We start from the raw sequence: 25,908 nt of genomic DNA, 5'->3' as shown, positions 1-25,908 counted from the left end.
CACTCTTAACAAACAGAAAGCGATGGCATGCTTAGTTCTTGTTATTAGGCCGTAATCTGAAAAAGTGATACCTAGTGAGATTACATTAGCTACTGGGTCTATGGGCCTTGCAATATAGCATAGTGTAACAGAGTGATTATGGGAGTGTTGTTATGAAAACCTTCTACTCAGTTATTGAATTTGCCAAGCTCATCTACACCGCCTTTCCACGTCAATACGTCTAAAAATTCGATTAAGTACTAAGGTGCCATCACCTATTCAATTACTGGATTCGTCAAGCTCATCTTCACCGCTTTTTTGATGTCAATACGTCCAGAAGTTTGGTATTTTATAAATATCTCAATTGCATCGAATATGTTGCATAATGACTGATGAGCAGAGACCGGAACTTCGGCAGAATGCCTTTCTAAATGTGTTCAATCTATCTTCATTTGAAAGTAAATCTGTATGAATTATACCTTTGTGATTGAAACGTCACAGTTTTATGTTGCCCTTTTCTGCCTTTTTTCTTATAAATACCTAATTTACAAAAGAAATGCTTTTTTTTGTTTTTATTTGATTATTTATCTATTATTTATTAATTTATTATTAAAAATTGCCTACATGCATATTTTAATAATTTATTTCTATAACCGCTACAATGAAAGTGACTTCACCGAATATATATTATTGTCTTTCAGTCAGTTCATATTCTCTTTGCAACAATAAGTGCTGACGTGCAAAAATGTATAACAGTAAGCGTTTTAATTATCGCTTGTGTTTGACAAGGCAACAATGAGTGCGGATATAACGTTATTTTGAACCGTTATTTTTCTTTCAGTTTTCATTGCGACGTTGTTATAGCTAGCTAAATATTTCATATCGCACCATATGAGTACAACCAAACACAAAAATGCACTTTCCAAGGCTACTGGGAAGAAGATTTCTTTGCTTCCAACAGTAATTGCAACATCGAGTCGAAAATCTCAATTTTCATTCGACTTATGTAAAAGTTTTCTTGCTGCCGAAATCCCTTTGTATAAAGTGTAAGATTGTGGGTCTAGTGCAAGGTTTTTGTAATTGCCTTTTATTGCGTATTTTAGCTATTTATGATGCTTTTTTGCCTGCCTATTTTTATGATTCATAATGCCTAAACTTCCGATCTCTGCTGATGAGTGATGTTTTATTGGTGTCACTTATGAGGTTCCAATCCATCTTCGAACAGTTGACTAAACAGCAACGTTTCTGTCGAGTTTACGGTTAAGAATATTTTAATACTTTAATTATTAATAAAGCACTTTAAATAATAGATATATGACAACGCTGTTACCGAAATGTAGACACGTGCATAACTCTGAGGCCTGAGTACAACGGGGCATAGAACATTTTGCAGAGCAGAGAGTGCAGGAGGAAATGTTTGTTTATATCGTCTAACCTCAATGGTGCGAAAAACGTTGGCAAGTACTACTGAATTAACTGTTATGTTGCAATTATTTATAGAGACAAAGTCCATTTCCGATAAAATAAAATAAAATAATATAACGCAGAATGGCACTCTGTAATAAGTATTACTTACTCATAACGTCCAGGTAGAGCCTGCCCTGGGCCCTCTGTCCCTGCTGGTTGATAACGGCGCAGGAATATTCTCCCCTGTCCGTGGCGCCCTCCACCTGCCGCACAAGAAGGGTACCGTTGGGAAAAACTCTGTGCCTCAGATGAGTGGGAAGAATGTCCCCCGTTCGCTGCCACGTCACGCTCGTAATGGGGAATCCCGCTACTGGGCATCGAAGGTACACGTCCAGGCCTGCCACTACAGTCAGGTTTTGCGGTGCACGAGCTGATGGGGGTCCTGTGGAAAACCAGGACAATAAAATATTACCATTCTGTTTGGTCCGTACTATGAATAATATTTTACAGTAGGATTCTAATGAATTTTGATACGAATATGTCTCCATTTGTGACCACCACCACCACCGCCGCCGCCGCCGCCGTCACCACCACCACCACCACCACCACCACCACCACCACCACCACCACCACCACCACCACCACCACCACCACCACCACCACCACCACCACCACCACCACCACCACCACCACTACCTTTTGAGGGTGTTAATATCTATTTTGAACAGGCCACTTCGAAGTTTGTATTTTGTTTCACTTTTCAAAAAAGATTTAGATTTCGAATTTTTTTCTATGTTTTCCTTAGATATTTATCTATAAATTCTAAAAATTACAGCGCGATCCATTGAATATTATAGGAACTACGACATGATAATATTTAATGGTGCGGCAAATAGCGTCTTGGTCACGAGCTACAGCTGCTTTCTCCCTCTGCCTTCTGCATGACCACAGTGGGGCCAAATCCGCTTATTCTTGGCAAAAAAACATTTTATTGTCTCAATGTCATTTACATGGTAACAAAAGTAGTTTTTGGTTTTTGTAAAGCTATGTAACAACGAAAAGTGCGATTTCGAATCACAACAGAAAATTGGGAAGAAACTACAAAAAGTTAACATCGGGACTCTTCAGCTTGTTCGGGAGACCTTCCTGGAAGAACCTCTGTACTTTTTAAATTTCTTGTTTCTAGCCTCTTGGGCTTCCAGACTAAGTTGACAAATGGGGACTACAGCGCGGTGGATGATTTCTGAACTATGGATTAGGATTTTATGAATTACTGGAGACATGACGTACTATGAGTATTTCCGTTCACAGAGCTAAGCTGTCTCGAACCCTTTCTTCTATCCTAGGAACTTGCTGCCATCTCTTCTTGAAATCGGATGCGAAAAATGAAATTTGCTTGTTGAGAGCCATAAGATATTCGTCCGTGCATTTTTGTCTTCATTCGGACGAAGTCTTTCATAACCATAACTTACTCCTGTAATTGTACACGTCCTGACTACCTCGTTGTATCATGAAGTTCTCTTCTATAGTCGCGACGCTGTTATTCCCGGCGTAACGCCTCCTCTTTGCTTACGTCATAGAAAGTGAAGGCTCTATAAAGTCTAGGTAGGTAGTATCGTTCGCCATTTTTGTTCTTTCGTTGCCGAGCTACCGGACGAGGGAACTATTTGCCACACCGTTAAACATTATCATGTCGTAGCTCCTATGATAATAAATCAAACGCACTGTAATTGAGCAAATAATTGAGCGGCAAATAACGTCCTCGTGTGCTTTCTGCGAACGCCAACGAACGAGCCAAAATGGCGAGCGATTATATTGAGTATTTATCGAGCCTTCTTTATCTTCATCAGTGAATCACAAGACGCACGCGTTTAAATGTAGCCGACCTGCAACGTGATTGGCTGCCGGAAATAAGAGCGACGGGACTATAATTATAAAAATATCAGCGGTGCAACCCGATCCTGCAAAGAAGAAAAGATACACGAATGCTTTGGGTGTTTAGGTCAAGCGTACTTGGCTATCTGATTTGTAGAAGCTGTCAATTTTTAAACCGCTATTAGGGTAAATTAGGGTCTGTTGGACAGTCGGGCATGTTGGACATTTTGTACTTTAACGTGTTACCTCGCCACTCGTGGCTACTTCCGTCATTGACTTCTAGCAGAATGTGGTGCCCACAAGTGGCGAGGTAACACATTAAAGTACAAAATGTCCAACATGCCCGACTGTCCAACAGACCCTAATTTACCCTATTTCAAAATTAGCAGATATGAGCGGTTTTTTTTTTCCAGTTACGATAAGTGTAATGTGTAAAGTAAACATAACTGTGACGATGCGGAACATGATATGCCCTGAAATACACCGAAACCTTGAAAAAACGTATCCCTTTTTCACATTTTTGGTACATTGCTTTATCGTCCCATAAACCACTACTGAATTCGCAAAACCTGTTTGTAATTTGCATGAAAATATTCTTATCCGATGGCAAAGACATCATGTTAAGCCATACCTTGTTGTTCCAGCCGCACACGACAATATGATGCATATAAATACTTCCGATGTACGAGCTTCACTCTCACTGACTCACCTAGGCTCAGGGTCTGACATATTGCTACTTTTGTAAGATTCATTTTTTGTTTTGTTTTGTTTTTTTTGCCAAGAATAAGGCTGTTTGGCCTCACTGTGCGACGGTGCTTTTCCGATACACTCCTTACCCGATATCCATTTCAGGGAGTGCTGACGACCACTGACCTATATCATTTTGTATGCTGGACTTACCGTAGATGTTGAGCGTGGCGGAGTGCTGGACGGCTCCCAGTACGTTCCTGGCCACGCAGGTGTACAGCCCCCCGTGCTGCACGCGCACCGACGAGATGTTCAGGTGGCTGATGACGTCACCAGCTGAGTCCAGGAAGCTGCCAAGCACGTACCCCCGCGGCATTAGTTCGCCGCCGTCCAGCAGCCACGTGATTCTGGGCGGAGGGTTTCCGGACGCCGCACAGCGCAGAGAAACCGGCGGGCCGGGCTGCAGCGTCTGCTCGATGAAGGTGGACTGCAACTCCGGCGCCACAGCTGAACACAAGGAACGCATGAGACTGGAAGGAATTTGAGCTCTCCAGGAAGTATGGCTCTTATGTAATCAGGATTTATATGCACGAAGAATGAAATATAATAATAATAATAATAATAATAATGATAATAATAATAATAATAATAATAATAATAACCTGGCAGAGTTAAGGCCATATGGACTTCCCTGATACTCAACCAGGAGTAAAACTGCGATACAAAAACACTACAAATTTACAAAGTAAAGTACACTACAATTTTACGCACAAAACTGAAGAAGATAATCATAATAATTATAATGTAAACAACAAGACAGTAGAAATCAGACATAATATATAACATACAGAAAGAAAGGAAAATGCATAGGCCTAATAAAATGTGAACAGTAGGTCAAAATAAATGAGACATAAAAAAAAGGTATCCCCATAACATGCTATGAAGGCACTTGGGGGGCATGGAGGTAGAGCCCCATACTTTCCATGACCTCGGCACTAGAATGAGGTGGTGTGGTCGGCACCACGCTCTGACAGCCTTTTACCCCCGGGAAAGACCCAGTACTCAATTTTATAGGAGGCTGAGTGAACCTCGGGGCCGTTCTGAAAGTTTGGCAACGAGAAAAAATCCTGTCACCACCTGGTGATCGAACCCCGGACCTTTCAGTCCGTAGCCAGCTGCTCTACCAACTGAGCTACCCAGCCGCCAAAATGAGACATACAAAATATAAAAATAAAGACAATAATAATAATAATAATAATAATAATAATAATAATAATAATAATAATAATAATAATAATAATAGTATTGGTAGTAGTAGTAATAAAATGGTGAAGTACAAAGCATACAATGAACGAACTATTTTAGGTACACACAGTAAGGAAAATTATGGTTATATATAGCTCAAGTTATCACATTATAGATATGAAAACAAAATGATAAAATAAGTTAAATATCACTAGAATAAAAAAATGTGAATACATAATACACTAATAAATATACAGAGTGGAAGGGAACATTTTACATCAATTCAGAGGTGTAATAGATGAAATCATTGCGAACAATTTTTGTCAAATAAGTTTTTGATACGTCCAGTAGCTTTGGGAATACGAACTGAAACGTGTTGCAACACTACAACGCTCCTTCAGTTCATTGCTCCGCAGTGAGGGCGAGGAATCATCCACTCCGCAAGACTTGCGAGAGGAGAATGTAAACAAAAAGTCTCAATACATACGTTTCGATCAAATTACTGTACATTCGTAACACTTAACACATTACTTAACATTACTGTAAACTCAATTTATTTTCTAAATTAATTTATTTGTAATTTCTTCAAAGATAATAACTTAAATGGAGATCGAGTTACAGAATGTGTATTCGTAATAATGTTATTTTGAGTTTACATTAAAAGTAAACGAATCTTTAATGGAAATACTTTTGTTTTATAAGAATATAGGCAACATTCTTTACTATTTTGTGGGGAGGACAAGATGTAGATGGGCGGACAATATTAAAATGGATTTGAGGGGGTGTGTGGTATGATGGTAGGGACTGGATTAATTTTGCTCAGGATAGGGACCGATGATGGCTTATGTGAGGGCGGCAATGAATCTCCGGGTTCTCTAAAAACCGTAGGTAAGTAAGTAAGTAAGTAAGTATATTTTATTTGGTTATTTAACAACGCTGTATCAACTACGAGATTATTTAGCGTCGATGGAATTGGTGATAGCGAGATGATATTTGGCGAGATGAGGCCGAGGATTCGTCATAGATTACCTGACATTTGCCTTATGGTTGGGGAAAACCTCGGGAAATCCCAACCAGGTAATCAGCCCAAGCGGGAATCGAACACGCGTCCGAACGCAACTCCGGATCGGCAGGCAAGCGCCTTAGCCGACAGAGCTACGTCGGTGGCAGTAAGTAAATAAGTAAGCAAGCTCCAAGGTACTTGAATTTTTCTACCTTTTCAAGGGTTCAGAACCATAGTGGGTCAAGCGTCATTTACTAAATCCGTAGAAAACAAGGGTTAAAATGAAGTTATTACTATAATTCAATGGAAACATATAGCAAGTAATATAAAGTATACACATTCAAACTAAATGATATGTCAATCTTCATTAAAATATAGTATTCACTTAACTTTAACCCTTGTTTTCTCAGTTTTTAATAAATGGCGCTTGGCCCACTATGGCTCTGAACCCTTCAAATTTCCAATTTTTATATTTGCATTTGGTACTACGTGCTGACTAAACAATAACCACAAATTACAGAGAACAGAATGGAGTAAGATTCACAACAGCAGAAACTCACCTCCCAGCGTGAGCTCGGCACTTCCCTGAGCGCTCTCGTCTCCACTGCGTGCCACGCACTGGTACATCCCCCTGTCTGCCTTACGCACGCCGCGCACCAGCAGCATGTCGCCCTGCTGCAGCACGCTGACCCTGGGACTGTCCAGCAGGGGGCGCGCGTCCTTGAGCCACGAGATGTGTGTGCCCCCGGCGCCCCCCTGCACAGAGCAGTTGAACGTGGCGGGCGACCCGGCGTCAACCACCTGCTGCTGAGGGCGGATGTGCGCCGTGAGCGGCGTCACCACGTTCAGCGTGATCTCGCGCCGGTCCTCACCCATCAGGTTGCTCACCACGCAGATGTAACGCCCGCCGTCCTCGGGCTGGACCCGCGGGAACTGAAGCACGGACTGCAGGGGGCGTACCAGCACCATGCCGATCCGCACCTCCTGCAGCACCCCTTCTAGATCCCGGTACCACCTGTTCATAAAGTACAGGAACATCATTTTATGTTTACTTCAATTTTTATTGTACCTGAGTTTCTGAATGTACTTCACTCCCACCCCGTCTACTAATGAAGTTCAACCGTCCTCCACACAGATCTAAGACCGCATATAGTAAACATAACTGAGTTAGTGAGTATAGTACGTTCCAGAAATATGTTCGTGTTTTCCAGTGACGAAAGAACTTTCAATATTGAATTATATTTTCGCACAGGTACTGTCTTCCATTTGCCTACGTCGCATTCCGATTTCCCCACCTGCTTCTGTTCGTCTCTCTGTAAAGGCTAGTGGCTGGGCTGTCTTAGCTCTTTTCTGAAAACATTAATTTCTGTTGAGAATTCGACGTCTACGTAATATTATACAACTGTTTAAAATAACTTAAATAAAAGGGCTTCGTTAAGTAATTAACCGTCATGTGATTTCCCCTTTTTCTACGATCCTGCGACATAATCACTTGGACGGACAGTAAATAGGAGTAATTTTATCTGTGCGGGTCGGGCAGAAGTGAAGATTTAATTTACAGTACGTAAGGTACTCTTTTATAGAGTAGGTACAGAATTATTGCAACATGAGTTACTATTAAGAAGGACGAAACTGGTAACTGGAATTAGATGCAATAGTTTATAGTGCGATAATATGCACAAAATAACTGAAGCCTGTATCGAAATGAAAGGCCACCAGTTTCAAAAATGTTTTTAAATAGCGTATCCATATTATGATTATTTTTTAATTTAACTTCATTCTCTATATTGTACGCTGATGTGCTGTAGACAGTATAATATATACTGCATATTGAATACGTTTGCACGGATAACTCAGTTCGTGAGTATAAAACACTTATTGTTAATACTGTACTGCATTTTGATTAAACAAAAACCTAATGGAAATTATCAAACTAAAAATTGCGACATTTCCTAGTTTACGTAAATGGATGAACTAATTTTCTTCCTTCCTATACCTAGTAAAGTGATTTGTATGTATTTTATGCCAGTATCATCGAACTCCAGTTGTGGAAGGGGGTAGCCAACTGTGTTTCCGGGTCTCAATTGTTTATCCAAAGGTATAGCCAGATTAATATTAAAAATGTTAGTAAAAATAAAATGATGTCCCTGTATATTCGCAGTCATTATGACACAAGAGAACGTAATTTTCTTAATATTATATAAAGTAGTTTTTATTTTCAGTCAATCACTTATCATGTTAAGATGGCAGAAATGAATTCTGTTACATCAAGATACAATAATAATATACGTCACGAATATTTTCGACTTACTTTCAAGTCATCTTCAGGTGATAGTTTACTAACAAAACAAACATTTGAACATGGTGAAAAATGTTTAAACACATCTATAATACACAAATAAATAGTCTAACCATGCATACTTTTCTTAAAATGGTTAAATGGCGTACATGGTATTAAATTAACATTCAGGTAGAAAGCCTTCCAGTGGATATAATTATAATTTATACAATATATTAAAAAGGCAGGCAATGTGCCTGAGTTGTAAAATTAAAATCGTTTAAAATTATTATTATGTAAAACTGAAGGGTAAGGCTTGTTCTTTATAAAGTTCAATACTATATTAGAAGACTGTGGTGAAGTGGATGTAAAAGAAACTCTCGGTCTATTCGCCGTGGTGAGAGGCATAATATGAAAGATGTACAGTGGAGGTTTTCAGATGACGTGGCCTTCTCATCTTGGCGTTACATGGTAGACTCTTAGGGTGCTATTCATAGACATTTCGCAGCACGCGCTACGAGCGTACTAAGCTAGCCCCGGCTATCCACTGCTTAATAACAAATACCAAAATCTGATTAATATTATTATTCAATCAATATGGCTTAAGCATTGCATTACATATGAAAGATAAACACATGAGAAAAATATTGATATATTACATCCCATGTAATCTTGATACAAACGTTTACGCCCCTAATGGGGCATCTTCAGGTACAAATATAAGTATCATCTAAAATCAATTACAATACAAGCTTACATTTAAAACTGCCTTGGCTAGAATAAAGTATGACATAGTGACTATATTATCTATATCAACATTAATTGTCCTGTCAAAATTAAAAACGAATTCATTTTAAAACAATGTGAATGTGCTTAGCCATGCTAAGTACATCCCTTGTATGGTATCTCAGATGTATTGTGTTGTCAATAAAATCATTAAAATACTAAAACTATACAAATTAAAATCTAATATTATCAAATGTGGAGTCATAAAGCATGTATAGCTAATTTCGTGGAGCAATTGGAATTCTCGTAAAATGTTCAATGCCCTCGTATCTGAAAACAAACATATATTTGTGATAGGTGAAATAGAGATTATTATGAAAAGTCATGTGAAGATATGATATTACTTACAACATCATGGGAGTCTAATCATCATACACGAGTTGTTGAACAGAAGGGATGTGTTTTTGCCCGTAATCGGTCTAATGGAATAAGCTGCCATCCGATGACAAGTTGTTTGTATTCACATTAATCTGTAACATGTGTTTTTAAATTAAACAACTTGTCATCGGACTGCAGCTTATTCCATTAGACCGATTACGGGCAAAAACACATCCCTTCTGTTCAACAACTCGTGTATGATGATTAGACTCGCATGATGTTGTAAGTAATATCATAACTTCACATGACTTTTCATAATAATCTCTATTTCACCTATCACAGATAGCCTATATGTTTGTTTTCAGATACGAGGGCATTGAACATTTTACGAGAATTCCAATTGCTCCACGAAATTAGCTATACATGCTTTATGACTCCACATTTGATAATAATAGATTTTAATTTATATAGTTTTAGTATTTTAATGATTTTATTGACAACACATTACAGCCGAGATACCATACAAGGGATGTACTTAGCATGGCTAAGCACATTCACATTTTTTAAAATGAATTCGTTTTTAATTTTGACAGGACAATTAATGTTGATATAGATAATATAGTCACTATGTCATACTTTATTCCAGCCAAGGCAGTTTTAAATGTAAGCTTGTATTATAATTGATTTTATATGATACTTATATTTGTACCTGAAGATGCCCCATTAGGGGCGAAAACGTTTGTATCAAAATTACATAGGATGCAATACATCAATATTTTTTCTCATATGTTTTTCTTTCATATGTAATGCAATGCTTAAGCCATATTGACTGAATAATAATTAATCAGATTTTGATATTTGTTATTAACATGAGGCTTAGCTGAACATTTTCCAACATGAATTGTAAATTATCCACTGGTTACTTGTACAGAATTCAAATCATATCCCATCGCTAACACTGGTTTATGAATACGAAAAACGCTGATCATCCACCGGAAACCCGCGCTAAAAATGTCTATGAATACAGTACGACCCTTAGACTTTAAGAAAAGTATGCATGGTTAGACTATTTATTTGTGTATTATAGATGTGTTTAAACATTTTTCACCATGTTCAAATGTTTGTTTTGTTAGTAAACTATCACCTGAAGATGACTTGAAAGTAAGTCGAAAATATTCGTGACGTATATTAATATTGTACCTTGATGTAACAGAATTCATTTCTGCCATCTTAACATGATAAGTGGTTGACTGCAAATAAAAACTAATTTATATGATATTATTTCACAAACTTATTTGAACTCAATATGACTTTTAAAAGTAATTTTCTTAGACGAGACTACGCATCTACAGGAGAAGTCCGATTTTAGTAATTTATTGTGTGAAATCTAATGACTAGAGACCAGCAAAATATGAAGGAAATGTTTCCAGCGGGTGAAGAAAGAATAATGCTGAAACTGATGAGGAAGAGAAAAAGAAATTGGGTGGTCACTGGCCTACTGAAGGATGCACTGGAAAAAATGGCGAACGGGAGAAAAGTTCGAGGCAGAAGGAAGTATCAGATGATAGACAACATTAAGTTATAGGTCCTATGGATCATATCGTCGTTGTTCCTGCAATAACTTCTGTATGCAAAATATAAAATGTTTCAGTAGGAAGAAAAAACATTTATTCATCCTATGGCAGCCGTACATAGGAGATTGTGAATTCTTACCTTTTGGAAACAATGAAATATAATTACATATAGGAGATTTTATTATTTGCTGTATCACTATTGAAGTTATTTAATAGAGAAAAAAAATCTGAAAATCGATAAATATGTCACATAGGAGTTATTACAGGAACAACGACGATATCTTAGGGCCATATTCATAAATATTTTTAGCGCGGGTTTCCGGTGGATGATAAGCGTTTTTCGTATTCATAAACCAGTGTTAGCGATAGTATATGATTTGAATTCTGTACAAGTAACCAGTGGTTAGCCGGGGCTAGCTTAGTACGCTCGTAGCGCGTGCTGCGAAATGTCTATGAATACCACCCTTAGAGACTACTCACTCAGACGCTAGATAACCATAGAAGTTGATAAAGCGTCGTAAAATAATTTACTTAAAATTATTGTGCAAAATCATATACTTATGTATTATTGCCGTTTGACTTTGACTATCTAAAAGTTCATAACTCTAATTCCTTCCAATATCCTTCCGGTACATTGTTCACCTTCAGAAATGAGACAACTCGACATAAGAAGAGACTTACCTATACATGGGAGGGGGTGAACCTTGCGCCGCACACACCAAATCCGTGGGGTTACCAGATCGGGCGTTCACGTTGGGGACGGAGTGTTCGATCCGAGGCGGGATGTTGCCCTCCGGCTCTGGAATAAGACAACGAATACATTAAAATGTGCAGAAAGAGACATAATTTTGCGCAATTTACAATCCTATAGAGCAGTGTTTCTCAATTTTTTTTTTTCACCGCGAAACGCCATTTAACCTGCAGTGTAACTAGTGTAGGTACAGTACAATAAATTTTAAAATGTCTGACATTTACTTATGTTTATTTTCGATTTACATAATAATTTTGTGGCTTTCAATTATCATAAATTTCTCAAAATCAAAATATTTCCTGTGAATGAGGGTCTAAATGAACAAAATATTAACTTTCTGTAGGCCCATTTAAATGTATTGCGTCTGGAACATTTTGATTATATTATTAATCTGCAGAATTAAAATAAAATTAACTTTGAAACTAGCAGTCCGATTGATTGAGCACATAATTTGTACACATCTAATTCCTAGTGTATCTAGCGAACAGTTAAAAAATGAAATGAAGGGGATTAAAATTGCAAATATTTCAAAATTTAGTCCTAGTGTCCCTTGAGGCACTTTGCATAGAAGCCATGGGATAAGTGAGTATTAAGCACTTATTGAGAACTAGCTGTACCCGTGCGCTCCGCTGCACTTGTTAGAAATAAATATAAAGTAATTACATAATTCAAATAGGATATCTGGTCCAGGGAACTTTCGTGTTTGATAGAAGGATAAATCGTTTAATATGTCACTTAATTTAAATTGTATTTAAATAATTAAAATGCGATCATTTTGGTCCAGAGACCACTCATTTAGTGCAATGATAATTCCTTTAACATATTTCTCAATTGTTATTACATGCAAATAAATAAAATATGATCATTTGGTTCAGAAAACATCCGTTTGTGGTGCAATTTGATCCCATCAAAATTTTGCTTGGAATGAAACGTATCGGAAATCAGTTTTAAAGAAACTTTTGTATGGAACATTTTTCACAAAAATCAATAATAAGCGAGACATTTCAGTTTATTTAATTCAGACCCCCTTATAACTCCCCTTTTAAATAAAGTATTTTGAATGCCAAATAGCCTAAAATCTAACTTACAACGAACTTAATTTATATTTCAATTTTAATATAAATCGGTTCAGTCATTATCGCGTGAAAAGGTAACAAACATCCAGACAGACAGACAGACAGACAGACAGACAGATAGGCAGACAGACATACAAACAAAAATAAAAAAAAAACAATTTTCGGTTTCAGAATGGTTAATTATACATGTTAACACCAATTATTTTTGGAAAATCGAAAATTACCAAAAAAATGTTCACTACAGATTTATTATTAGTATAGATTAGTATAGATTGAAGGCACTGATATATAATTTCTATAGAAGTATGGAGTATTGTGTTAGAATTCCGTAGAAGTGTGAGACTTTCACACATGAAACACGATATAATTATAAAAGTTTAACGGAACCCTTCGTAATAAAGTGTCACACTTGTGTATAAACTCTGTAGAACAAGTGTTAAAAATTGTATGTGAATCTTATAGAACAAGTTTGGGTTGAAGTTTACTCACGCGTGACGATGATCTGCCCCGGCATACTAAGGCGCTTCTCCCCAGTGAGGCGGTGCACTGTCTGGCAGTAAAAACGGGCGAAACCGTCGTCCGATATCGTGTCTCGGATGTGTAGTGAGCCAGAGGCCGTTAGCGTGAACCTGCACAGTGTATATTAATCACTTTGTAATCATGGCTATTACTGCGATTCTTTTGATACATAATCTCTGAGCAGAGAGTTTGGCCAAGTATGTGGTTTCAAATTACTGCAGTTTGCTTAATATTGACAGTATGCTATTAGTTCATACCCTGAAACCTTACTTAGTTGAGTTGAATATTGACAGTAAGTTGGCTATTAGTACATACTCTGAAACCTTACTTAGTTGAGTTGAATATTGACAGTATGTTGGCTATTAGTTCATATCCTAAAACCCTACTTAGTTGAGTTGAATATTGACAATATGTTGGCTATTAGTACATACCCTGAAACCTTACTTAGTTGAGTTGAATATTGACAATATGTTGACTATTAGTACATACCTTGAAACCTTACTTAGTTGAGTTGAATATTGACAGTATGTTGGCTATTAGTACATACTCTGAAACCTTACTTAGTTGAGTTGAATATATTGACAGTATGTTGGCTATTAGTACATACCCTGAAACCTTACTTAGTTGAGTTGAATATTGACAGTATATTGGCTATTAGTTCATACCCTGAATCTTACTTAGTTGAATTCTATATCGACAGTATGTTGGCTATTAGTACATACCCTGAAACCTTACTTAGTTGAGTTGAATATATTGACAGTATGTTGGCTATTAGTACATACCCTGAAACCTTACTTAGTTGAGTTGAATATTGATAGTATGTTGGCTATTAGTTCATACCCTGAACCTTACTTAGTTGAATTCAATATCGACAGTATGTTGGCTATCAGTACATATCTTGAAACCTTAGTTGAGTTGAATATTGACAGTATGTTGGCTATTAGTTCATATCCCGAAACCTTACTTAGTTGAGTTGAATATTGACAGTAAGATGGTTATTAGTTCATACCCTGAAACCTTACTTAGTTGAGTTGAATATATTGACAATATGTTGGCTATTAGTACATACCTTGAAACCTTACTTAGTTGAGTTGAATATTGACAGTATGTTGGCTATTAGTTCATACCCTGAATCTTATTTAGTTGAATTCAATATCGACAGTATATTGGCTATTAGTACATACCCTGAAACCTTACTTAGTTGAGTTGAATATATTGACAGTATGTTGGCTATTAGTAGGCTTACATACTCTGAAACCTTACTTAGTTGAGTTCAATACATTGACAGTATGTTGGCTATTAGTACATACTCTGAAACCTTACTTAGTTGAGTTGAATATTGACAGTATGTTGGCTATTAGTACATACTCTGAAACCTTACTTAGTTGAATTCAATATTGACAGTATGTTGACTATTAGTACATACCTTGAAACCTTAGTTGAGTTGAATATTGACAGTATGTTGGCTATTAGTTCATATCCCGAAACCTTACTTAGTTGAGTTGAATATTGACAGTATGTTGGCTATTAGTTAATATCCCGAAACCTTACTTAGTTGAGTTGAACATTGACAGTATGTTGGCTATTAGTTCATACCCTCAAACCTTGCTTAGTTGAATTTGTGACACGTACGTAGTAATTCACTTTTACAGAATCGTGAGATTTGTAAAATCTATTTTAGACAGTCATTTCTAAAAGTAAATCTTTGAAAGCTAGGCACACGTGTTAAAAACTGACTACGATACGGCAGTGTGCCAAAAGCACATTTAATACTAGAGTATGTTCTTTATTCAGAATGAATAGTCTCACAAAGGGTTTTAAAACGGGGGGATTAGCACACCAATGACATTTAGGGGGTTGCAAGTAAGTCTCGCAAATCTATTTGTTACTTGTAAGGAAAGAGAAAGTTAGCAAGTGAGCCTTTATGGTGATGTCCTGTGTAGGGCTTTGTCAAGCAAAGGAATTAGGGTGGACAAGGGAAGAGTAATGACACTAAAGAAAAGTGTGTTCAGTTGATAAAGAGAAATCGACCTGTAGGCAAGATGCCGCCAATACTTTTCAAGTAAAATATAGCAGGCATACTAAAAGGGGATGAACATGAGAGAGTTTGAATTCCAAACTATGTAATATCAATGTTTTGGCGTCAAAACGTACAAAGTGCAAATTTTAATCAAGAGTTTAATTATTACTGTAAACAAATTATTTCCAAAAGTAACGATATGTCGTTGATATCACTGAAATATATTAACATGGAATTAAGAAATAATACAGGTAATATATCTCAAGGCATGTGCCCATTATGTGGACATAGGGAAGATGACATTCATATTGTTTTCGAATGTCAATATACGAAAGAAATACGGATGAAATTCATAAATGAAAAGTTCCTACAAATGAATAAAGAAATAGCTATAAGAAAACTTATGAGTAATAATAATAACATAAAGTTACAAAGGCAAATATGTTCTATATATTTTTTTGGTCAAAAAATTAGAATGGAAAGAATAAATGAAATAGCTAGAATTGAATGAGAAACAAAAATTGGGTAAAAAAAGGTTTAGTTTTTTGAGTAGTACTATCAATAAATAAAATAAAACATATATATTCAAAAGTTTTAAATATACTAGAATAATGGAAGTTTTATATATGATAGCTGCACATTGTAGATTGAAACGTGAAGTACATCTTAGGAAAGTGAACAAAGACTAATTGTAACAACATATTAAAATGAGTTGAGTCTTGCACAAAACTAGTCGCAAGTGCAAGATAAAACATCTTATATTAAATAGTTCAGTTTAGAAATTATACTAAAAATTGTATAGCTATATGTAAATTATAAAGTATGTATATTTAAGGCCCATTCACAATGAAAATTAAACATAACTGTAACATAAACACAGAAGTTTGCGTCCAGGCTACCAAATGGGATCTTTCACAATGATTCACATAAGCATTGACATAAACATTACCGTAAGACGTTAACATAAAAGTTTGCAAACTCCAAACTTTCATGCTTATGCTTACGTGATTTGCAAACAGAACACAATCGTGGAGCGCTGAAGTATACGACAGAATATGAGGAAATGGCGTCGTTGTTATGTTTCCATGGTTACCAAGTATGTTTGCGGTTATATTTATGTTCCCATCGTGAATGATGGTATGACGTCTTGATTTTACCGTAACGTTTACATTCTTAAGTTAACGCTTACGTTATGTTTAATTTTCATTGTGAATGAGCCTTTATTTATCATATCATATTAACATGAAAAAAAAACAAATTAAAAATATTTAAACACAAAGTCATAGAACGTTTTTGCATTTTCCCGAAAAACACGATTTTGTACGTGGTACGTTGTGTTTTAGACCTCTTACATTTCGGAATATAAAGTATATGTAAAGTATATATATATATATATATATATTTTTTTTTTTTCCGAAGTGATATAGTGTTAAAAGTTGTGTAATTAAGATGTACCCTCACATTTGTTGAAAATTTTACATTATTTATTTATTTTTCTTTGGGTGAGGAGGGTCTCTCTAAAAATTTGGTGCGCGGCTTATTCGAGGGCGCGGGGTATTCGAGAAAATACTGTAATTAAACAAACCCTTAATACGAGTAGATTTATTTCATTCAGTGGGCAGTATTGTTACCATCTGCTTAGTACGGCGGCTCTCACCGTTTGCATTATGTATATGCAGGATGTTATTTACCATGGGGTACGCTGCAGGGTATAATCTGCTCTGGAGTGTATTGTACTGTATATCAGACTGTTACCTGCCGCCGGGATGTATGACGGTGCGTCCCAGCAGATGTTCGTCTCTAAGCCAGCTGGACACTTGCACCAGTCCGCGCACGAAGCTGGGGATGTTGCAACGCAGAACTGCCACGTTGCCGCTCATCACAAACACGTTGTGCACCTGCAGCTGGTATGGCTGCATTACATCTGAAACAGGAGACCTCAGGATTATGACAATGTTCTGCACGTACTGTAGTGTTTCTGATTTGAAGCTCTTAGTTGTAAACGTAATCATGATGTAGGCCTAAAGCAATGCATGACTCAGGCTATGCCTGAGTTGAATAATAATAATAATAATAATAATAATAATAATAATAATAATAATAATAATAATAATAATAATAATAATAACAATACTACTACTACTACTAATAATAATAATAATAATCTAAAACGTGTATTAGAACAGTGGCTTATTGCATAAAATATATTAGTGACAAGTGACAATTTATCAATGTATGGATGAAAAATTACAAGTCTTAGTAATTTATGTTCCACAACACAATTGTACTAATTTGTCATGACCAGCATATTTTATAAATGAAAAGCAGCCATATCGACAAATTCTGTTTTAAAATATTACGAAAAACAAAAGCAGTGTTAGGCCTATTATTTGGCTGCTGGTATGGAACATGGCTGACTACTGCTGGTTTCTGGTTAGAAAAGTGACAAGGTCCACAAAAGGAAAAAAGTAACTAAGTGTTCCAGTTTATACAAGATAAACAGTAATATATATTATGTTGTATAGGTCTACTTAAGTTTACTGGCAAATATGCTTACATGGGTGTTTCTTTAGACGATACTCTTATTTCTAATCATAATTCAAAACAATAATTTATAGAATTAAATTAAGTTTTCATGAATTATTAAAAAAAACTAGCGATTTTTACTACATAGAATGGTAACTCATGTCCATTATTTCGATATCAACATAAATTTAGAGCTGTCTGTTATTCTTTCTATAAAATTAATGTATTTTCTTACTTATATTGCTTACAAAAACAATTATAATAATGTTAATATAGTATTATGTCAAATAAAACAGAACTGTTTGTTTTTGGGCGAATCTACTACACCACTGTAACATAAAAGTGTTACGTCTTACGACATTTTTATTATCATTTTCGTGTTCAGGAGAGCCGGTTTATTAAAGATGACCTGAATTTGTCCATGTTACAGACAAGTGTCGACTAGTGTCGACAGCAAAATCGGCAAATCCAATAGTAAAATACCCAGACTCATTGAGTTCCCGCAACAAGGCGTCCACAACCAGGTTCCAGAGCAGGGGGCGAAAGGATTCCAGCTTGTGGACAGCCTCTGGCCGTAGCCACCTTTAGCATTTCCCCCAAGCTCATAGTAATCTGTCTGTTCTTAGCATAAAATGTATCCATCTATAGATAAATGTTGGCACATTATGCTGTGGAAGAATTTTTGATACCACTTCACATGAAATTTTATCAAATGCAACTTAAATATCAAGAAATGCTCCAATGACAATTTCTTTAAAAGCCAGCGACTTGTCAATAGACGAAACAACTGATGAAGCTCTACTTCTGTGGATTATTAGGTAGATAGGCAAATTTGTACTTGTGTAAAGGATAATCCTTTAATACTTTGTCCCTAATGTACCAATCCACTAATTTCTCCAATGCTTAAGTGGAAACCAAGAGAGGCTTATTGGACGACACTTTAATCTGTCTCTAAGTCAGTGGAACATAACTAGAGGCTAAGCAGACTCTGTAGATACCACAAGGTAGAAATTACAAAGCGTCAATTCCTTGTTGCAGTAGTGCAGACAAGATAGAATCAGGTCCTGCTGATCTACGAGATATAGTTCAAAGGAATTAATGGTCCATCTTACTTCAGTCACATTGTGTCCCTGATCAGGTTCCAATCCTTTCTGTTCCGGCAGATTTGGCAGATGGCATAGATTTGGCGCTTCTGAGAAGTCGATTGATCACTGTCTACTACTTTTGAGTCCGGGAAATGTACTCTAGCTAGTTGAATCAGCGTTTCCATACCGGTCTGTGTGTAACAACCATAAGGTAATTTAACTGTACTTACTTTGTGAGCACCTTTGGCCAATAGCTTCACCAGTCTTGCACTGTAAGGAATGCTTTCCACTAGTGCTGTCGCTCGATCAAAATATTTAATCGATTAACTATTTGAATTTAATCGATTAATCGATAGATTAATCGAGTTTTGATCGAGTTTAAAAATGTTTTAATATACTGTAATACATTATTGTTAAATTTAACTTGTGTTCTGTGATAAGCATAAATATTAAATGTTGTATATCTGTATATATTGTATCGTTATATTACAAAACAACTATTTTAATTACATACTAACATATTTATTATGAGGCTTATAATTTATTGTGTCAATTTCTCCGGAAATTTTTTAGACAAACATAAATAACAAAAAGTATGAAGACTCACCTAGTTAATACTGCTTCATCCATGATTTTAAACATGTGAGTGTATTCACATGTTCCGAATTAAGTGCCGCTCTACGTTTAGTAACAATGTGTCCTGCATCACTAAACACGAAAAAACTTTTTTTTCTGTCAAGTACTTCTCCACGATCGTTCAATTTAAATCCAAACGTTTCACCGAATTTACGTCTCAAGTTCTCATATGGCATAATGGAATTTACACTTTTCACAGACCACAGAAAACTGATTTCTTTTTCTTTATCAAACTAAACACACAACCTTCATATACAAACTCTGTACAGAAACTGCAACTGCGGTACAGCGGTCGAAACAGAAGACTGACCCCTATTGTAATCCGAATTACAAGATTTTAGAAAAAGAAGATAGTTACACTCTCACTTGCACACAGTGTAGACATGCCTATAATTATATAAGGGATGAGGGGGACGAATTCCAGAAAAGTATGTATTTCATATGCTAGCAAGATGACCTGACAACAAGATGGAAGTTTTCTTGGAAAACCATAAAACTTAATAAGGGTTTCGCATTGTGTTTCAACTTTCAATAGAGATAGACTAGGTCACTGTTCTCATATCTCCATCTCTTTCTGAAGTGTTTATGCAAAAATTTTTCCTACGATACCTGGTTTACAGTTAGAAAATAACAGTATTATTGTGCTTTTAAGTAAGCAATTTCCGAGAGAGAAATATTGTCGGAATTTTTAGTACGAGTTTGTATTAACAAAATAATAATTAATAGCAACTACAACCGATTAATTTTAATCGACTCGATTGTTCGATTGAATATTTTTGATCGATTAATCTTACAACAGAAATTGATCGATTAACACTACTTTCCACATCCCGGCACTGCTCTTTCATGACTGCCTTTTAGCTTTACTGGTGAGTTCTTTCCTATAGTTAGTCCAATCACCTGTTCTTCTTTCAAGTTTAAAAAGTTTCCTTGCTTTTCTTCTAAGTTCACTTAGCTCTTTAGATCACCAAGGAACTTGCCTTGGCGAGCCAGCAATCTTAGCTTGACTGTAGTAGGATAGAAGAATGGACTGTTGCAACTGGTCAACTGCCAAATTCACATCTACTATAGAACGAATGTTTCTGGAGATAACCGACACCAATGCTGATAGGTTCTTTTCATACCCGTCTCAGTCAATTTTTCTCGGGTTCCTGTTGAACAGTGGATTAGTGAAATGTGACTTGATTCTAAAGTAGATGTACCGATGATCGGATGTTGAAATATCAGACGATACATGTCAGTTTGAAACTAGGTCCTCAGATAATTCAGTCCCTAGCGTTATATCGATAACAGCCCTTCTCTGTGAAGTAGCAAATGTTGGTTCGTTACATTTGTTCAGAATATTTAGATGAGCCTACAGGGTACGTGTTATTTATCATAAACACGTTTGTGGACTTGTGATACACGCATTATTAATTGTACACATAACTGAATTTGTGGTATTCGTGCGGCACGCGGTATAAGCTTCCACTAAGCCGCCCGGATGCCGTTGCAAGAGCTGTCGGCGCGCGATGTGCATTATGCACACGGCTTAATCAGCTTAGCGCAATCGCGTTTGCATGGCCGAGTTATTATTGCGGCTGCACACACGGGGCCGCACGCGCGTTTATTAGTAATTAATAGCGGCTAAACCTGCGAATTTTCGCGAAATCCTTTACGTTAGAGCGCGGATGAAGCTGCCTCGTTTGCTAATGCGGAGTCGGGCGCCAGGAAGCAGAAGGGAGCTGGAAACAAGGCCAGCGAAAACAAGAGGGAGATCGGAAAAACAAAATAATTTATTACAAGAAATGACGCAACTAAATATGGGAAGGCGAAGCATAGACTATCGATGGCTAAGAAATGATATCTCGTATCTACAAAAATGATTATTTAGTTAACTACTGGGTGTTCAGTTCAAAATGTGTCATGGCTCGCTGTATGCCGTCATGTGGCTAGCCGATAAGCCTAGAGAATTCATATATATATATATATATATATATATATATTTTGATGTACCGAAATATATATGATATTTCCATGCAGATATTCTGCGTCATCATATGATGAAAGAGTGATGGAACGGAGAAAATTCTCTCCGGCGCCGGGATTTGAACCCGGGTTTTCAGCTCTACGTGCTGATGCTTTATCCACTAAGCCACGCCGGATACAACCCCGACGCCGGTAGAATCGTCTCAGATTAAGCTCCATCTCTTGGGTTCCCTCTAGTGGCCGCCCTCTCCACTACGTCATAGATGTCTATGAACGCAGGACCGAAGTCCATACATGTATTGAGGTGCACTCGAATGAGTGACTGGTTGGCAGGGATCCGACGGTATGGGCGCCGTCTTAAATCACAAAGTGATTTATTACGCATATCATATATATATATATATATATGTGTGTGTATCCGGCGTGGCTTAGTGGATAAAGCATCAGCACGTAGAGCTGAAAACCCGGGTTCAAATCCCGGCGCCGGAGAGAATTTTCTCCGTTCCATCACTCTTTCATCATATGATGACGCAGAATATCTGCATGGAAATATCATATGTATATCGGTACATCAAAATATATATGATATGCGTAATAAATCACTTTGTGATTTAAGACGGCGCCCATACCGTCGGATCCCGGCCAACCAGTCACTCATTCGAGTGCACCTCAACACATGTATGGACTTCGGTCCTGCGTTCATAGACATCTATGACGTAGTGGAGAGGGCGGCCACTAGAGGGAACCCAAGAGATGGAGCTTAATCTGAGACGATTCTACCGGCGTCGGGGTTGTATCCGGCGTGGCTTAGTGGATAAAGCATCAGCACGTAGAGCTGAAAACCCGGGTTCAAATCCCGGCGCCGGAGAGAATTTTCTCCGTTCCATCACTCTTTCATCACTAGAGAATTCAATCTTGCTACACTTCCGCAGAGGTGTATAACCTAAGAGGCAGAGAAGTTGCCTAGCAAGTACGGCGTTCATTCTGAAGAGTACGTACCGATACGTACGGTAACGCCGGTAGTGGCAGGAATGTGAACTGTTTGGAAATACGTACTGTCGGGTTATGGGGAGAGGGTTAAGACGATTACTTACGTATTTGTTGACATTAACTTCGACGGTCAACATGGACACGGAGCATTTGATTTGTGTTGTGTAATGTTACCGTACGCAACCGATGATAATAAATACCCTGCGTACGACTTGCCGGCGCAAAACACAGTTCGAAAGAGGTTATGGTAGCACACAGACCGTACAGACCGCCATCTGTTGCTACGACGTTCAAGTTATACCGTACACGTTCTCAAGTTCAGATTGAAGAACGCCTTAAATAATAGGCAACTTCTCTAACATATAAGCTGAAACTCGCTTCAAATCGCTGACTCACAACAGTGACGTCATGACACATTTTGAAATGAACACCCAGTATAGTCTACCATTATTTTGATTAATCACATTATCATTGGAGTAAGACAAGGCTGCGGCCTTTCACCGTTGCTATTTATTATATATGTGTATATATATATATATATATATATATATATATATATATATATGAATGAAATAATTAGAGAATGGAAACAATTGCCTCATGGATTTATACAACTCAATAGACATTTGCAACTAGATTCATTACTTTTTGCAGACGATTTAGCTCTGGTGGCATCCTCAGAAGATGAATTACAACGTTCAATTTTTAATTTTAACAAAATTGGAATTAAATATGATATGAAAATCAATAAAAAAAACTAAAATTATGGCCTTCTGCGGAAAATACCCTGTGCCTAGCAAAATATGTTTAGATTAAAAAATATTAGAAAGGATAAATTATTTTACATATCTCGGATACACATTATCTTTTTCCGATGAAGTAGACATTTCACAGAAAATTTCTAAATACACCAAAACAATGGGAATAATTAACACCATTATGAAACCTTCCCTAGTACAAAGGCATACTCGAATTCGCCTTTACAAGACCTTGGCGAGACCTGTACTTTGTTACGGCATTGAGACATGGACATTGAGGAAGAAAGACGAAAGCAGAATAACGGCTAATGAAATGAAATTTATGAGATATACAGCGGGATATACGAAATGGGATCACAAAAGGAATGAAGATGTAATGGAAGAATTACAACTAGAACCTGTAATTAATCACGTAAAACATAATCATAACAACTGAATAAATCATCTGCATCGCATGCATAGAGATAGAATCCCAAAAGTCATGCTCCACTATCGTCCAAACGGGAAGAGATCTCTCGGTTGTCCAAAGAAGCGCTGGATTGAAAATTCAACTGTGAGATTGTAAGAGGCCATTTGGCCTAATACTTGAAGAGAGGAAAAAAAAAAAACATCATTATGTTACAAGCATTTGAAATGTGGATACGGAGAAGAATAGAGAGTGTGAAATGGACAGACAGAATAATAAATGAAGCTGCTTTGGAGAGAGTGGGTAAAGAAAGAACGATGCTGAAGATGATCAGAAAGAGAAAAAAATAATTGGTTGGTTCACTGGCTAAGAAGAAACTGCCTAATGAAGGATGCACTGGAAGAAATGGTGAACGAGATAATAGTTTGGGGCAAAAGAACATATCAGATGATAGACGACATTAAGATATAATATACAGGGTGATTCACGAGGATTTACCGTCACTTACGGAGCTTATTTCCGAAGACATTCTGAGCAAAAAATGTCATATAGACATGTGTCCTAATCTCAATATTTTCAGAGTTACATTAATTTGAAATTGTTTGTAAAATACCATTATTCTTGAGTTTTAAGGGTAAAATAATATTATAAACAGAGAATGAACTATTCAGGAGTATCATTTCTTTAATTAGCTAATATTCTGAAGCTAAAAATGTGTTGTGAATTCCATAGTTGCTTTGTACAGAATTTTTTTTTCTATTTTTTAATACAAAATTATATTTTTCTTGCGCATTTATCACAATTGTTACAAATCACACCACTCTTGTAAATTCTTCAAGACTATACATTAGGATGTATAAGTAATCAAGTTCCTAAAGTCGTATGATTTGTAACAATTTTTGTGATAAGTGCGTAAGAATAATGTAATTTTTAGTTAAAAATTGAAAAACAAAATCTGTACAAAGCAATTAATAACACATTTTTAGCTTCAGAACACTAGCCAATTAAAGAAATGATACTTCTGAATCGATAATTATCTATCTGTAATATTCTTTTACGCTTAAAACTAAAGAAAAAGGTATTTTACTAACAACTTCAAATTAGTGAACTCTGAAAATATTGAGATTAGAACACACGTTTACATGACATTTTTTGCTCAGAATGTCTTCCGAAATAAGCTCCGTATGTGACTGCAAATCCTCGTGAATCACCCTGTATATGGATTAAATATGCGGAGACTAAGGGGAAGGCAGAGAATGGAAAAGATTTGAAAATGCTAGGTTTTCAGTGAAAGACCTGTCATAGAATAGATCTATATATATATATATATATTTATATATGCACTTTCCTTAGAAAAGATGAAAGTATATAAAGAAGTATATTCCAGCATTGGAAACTACAGCACAAGGAATAAAGTCTGACCTGAAGCTGCAATATAATCTGAGCGGAATTCAAAATTAGTGCTATAAATGCCGCTCAAGTTTCATTCCCAAAGTATGGCAAAGAGATGTCTATTTCTTTTTCGTTAAAACATGTGATGTCACGTAGTAAATCTTGGACTTAGAGAACATTTCCTAAATGATGTCATTCGTATTGGCTTTCGTCGTCTTCTGATCTTTCCTCTCGTTTCACTGGAAGATGTAGAAAATAATTTAGACCAAATAGCAGTCAGTTGTGAAGATGATGTCCAAGATTTTTTGTATACATTGAGACAATATATGCAAGAGACCGTCTAGCAAGAGGCAGAAGAGGGCTACCTCCAAGATTTTCACTCGCACTTTGGAATGTCTATGGCTAAGAGACAAATAGAGTACAGAGTACTTAATTCTGATATCAGCTGTTTTGGAGTTAGGTAGTTTTTCAATTTTTTGATATGGTACTGTATGTTTAAAGCAAGTTTCCTGGTACCGTAATCTTTTAATTTTTTATTTAAATTAAGTACATTAAATTTTACTATTTAATTTAAAAAGTTATGTATGGATTTTATAAAAATTTAAAAATTGTAAATTTAAATTTATATA

At 36.5% G+C, this 25,908-nt stretch overlaps 1 protein-coding gene across 4 annotated transcripts in view; it reads right to left on the bottom strand.

The window, feature by feature from the left end:
• Window positions 1-25,908, bottom strand: part of LOC138699599 (cell adhesion molecule Dscam1-like) — a 1,432,092-nt gene that overhangs the window by 100,270 nt on the left and 1,305,914 nt on the right. For all 4 annotated transcript variants that reach the window (XM_069825611.1, XM_069825614.1, XM_069825615.1 and 1 more), the window contains exons 5-10: window positions 17,274-17,442; window positions 13,469-13,608; window positions 11,834-11,951; window positions 6,757-7,211; window positions 4,162-4,455; window positions 1,556-1,828 (exon numbers count right to left, since the gene is read on the bottom strand). In XM_069825611.1, the coding sequence (XP_069681712.1) occupies window positions 1,556-1,828; window positions 4,162-4,455; window positions 6,757-7,211; window positions 11,834-11,951; window positions 13,469-13,608; window positions 17,274-17,442 (1,449 nt within the window). The remainder of the gene's footprint in view (window positions 1-1,555; window positions 1,829-4,161; window positions 4,456-6,756; window positions 7,212-11,833; window positions 11,952-13,468; window positions 13,609-17,273; window positions 17,443-25,908) is intronic.

Source organism: Periplaneta americana, chromosome 5 (genome assembly GCF_040183065.1).
Source record: "Periplaneta americana isolate PAMFEO1 chromosome 5, P.americana_PAMFEO1_priV1, whole genome shotgun sequence".
NCBI classification, from domain to species: Eukaryota; Metazoa; Arthropoda; class Insecta; order Blattodea; family Blattidae; genus Periplaneta; species Periplaneta americana.
The sequence above is the reverse complement of the archived record's forward strand: the minus strand, read 5'-3'. Positions and strand labels throughout refer to the sequence as shown.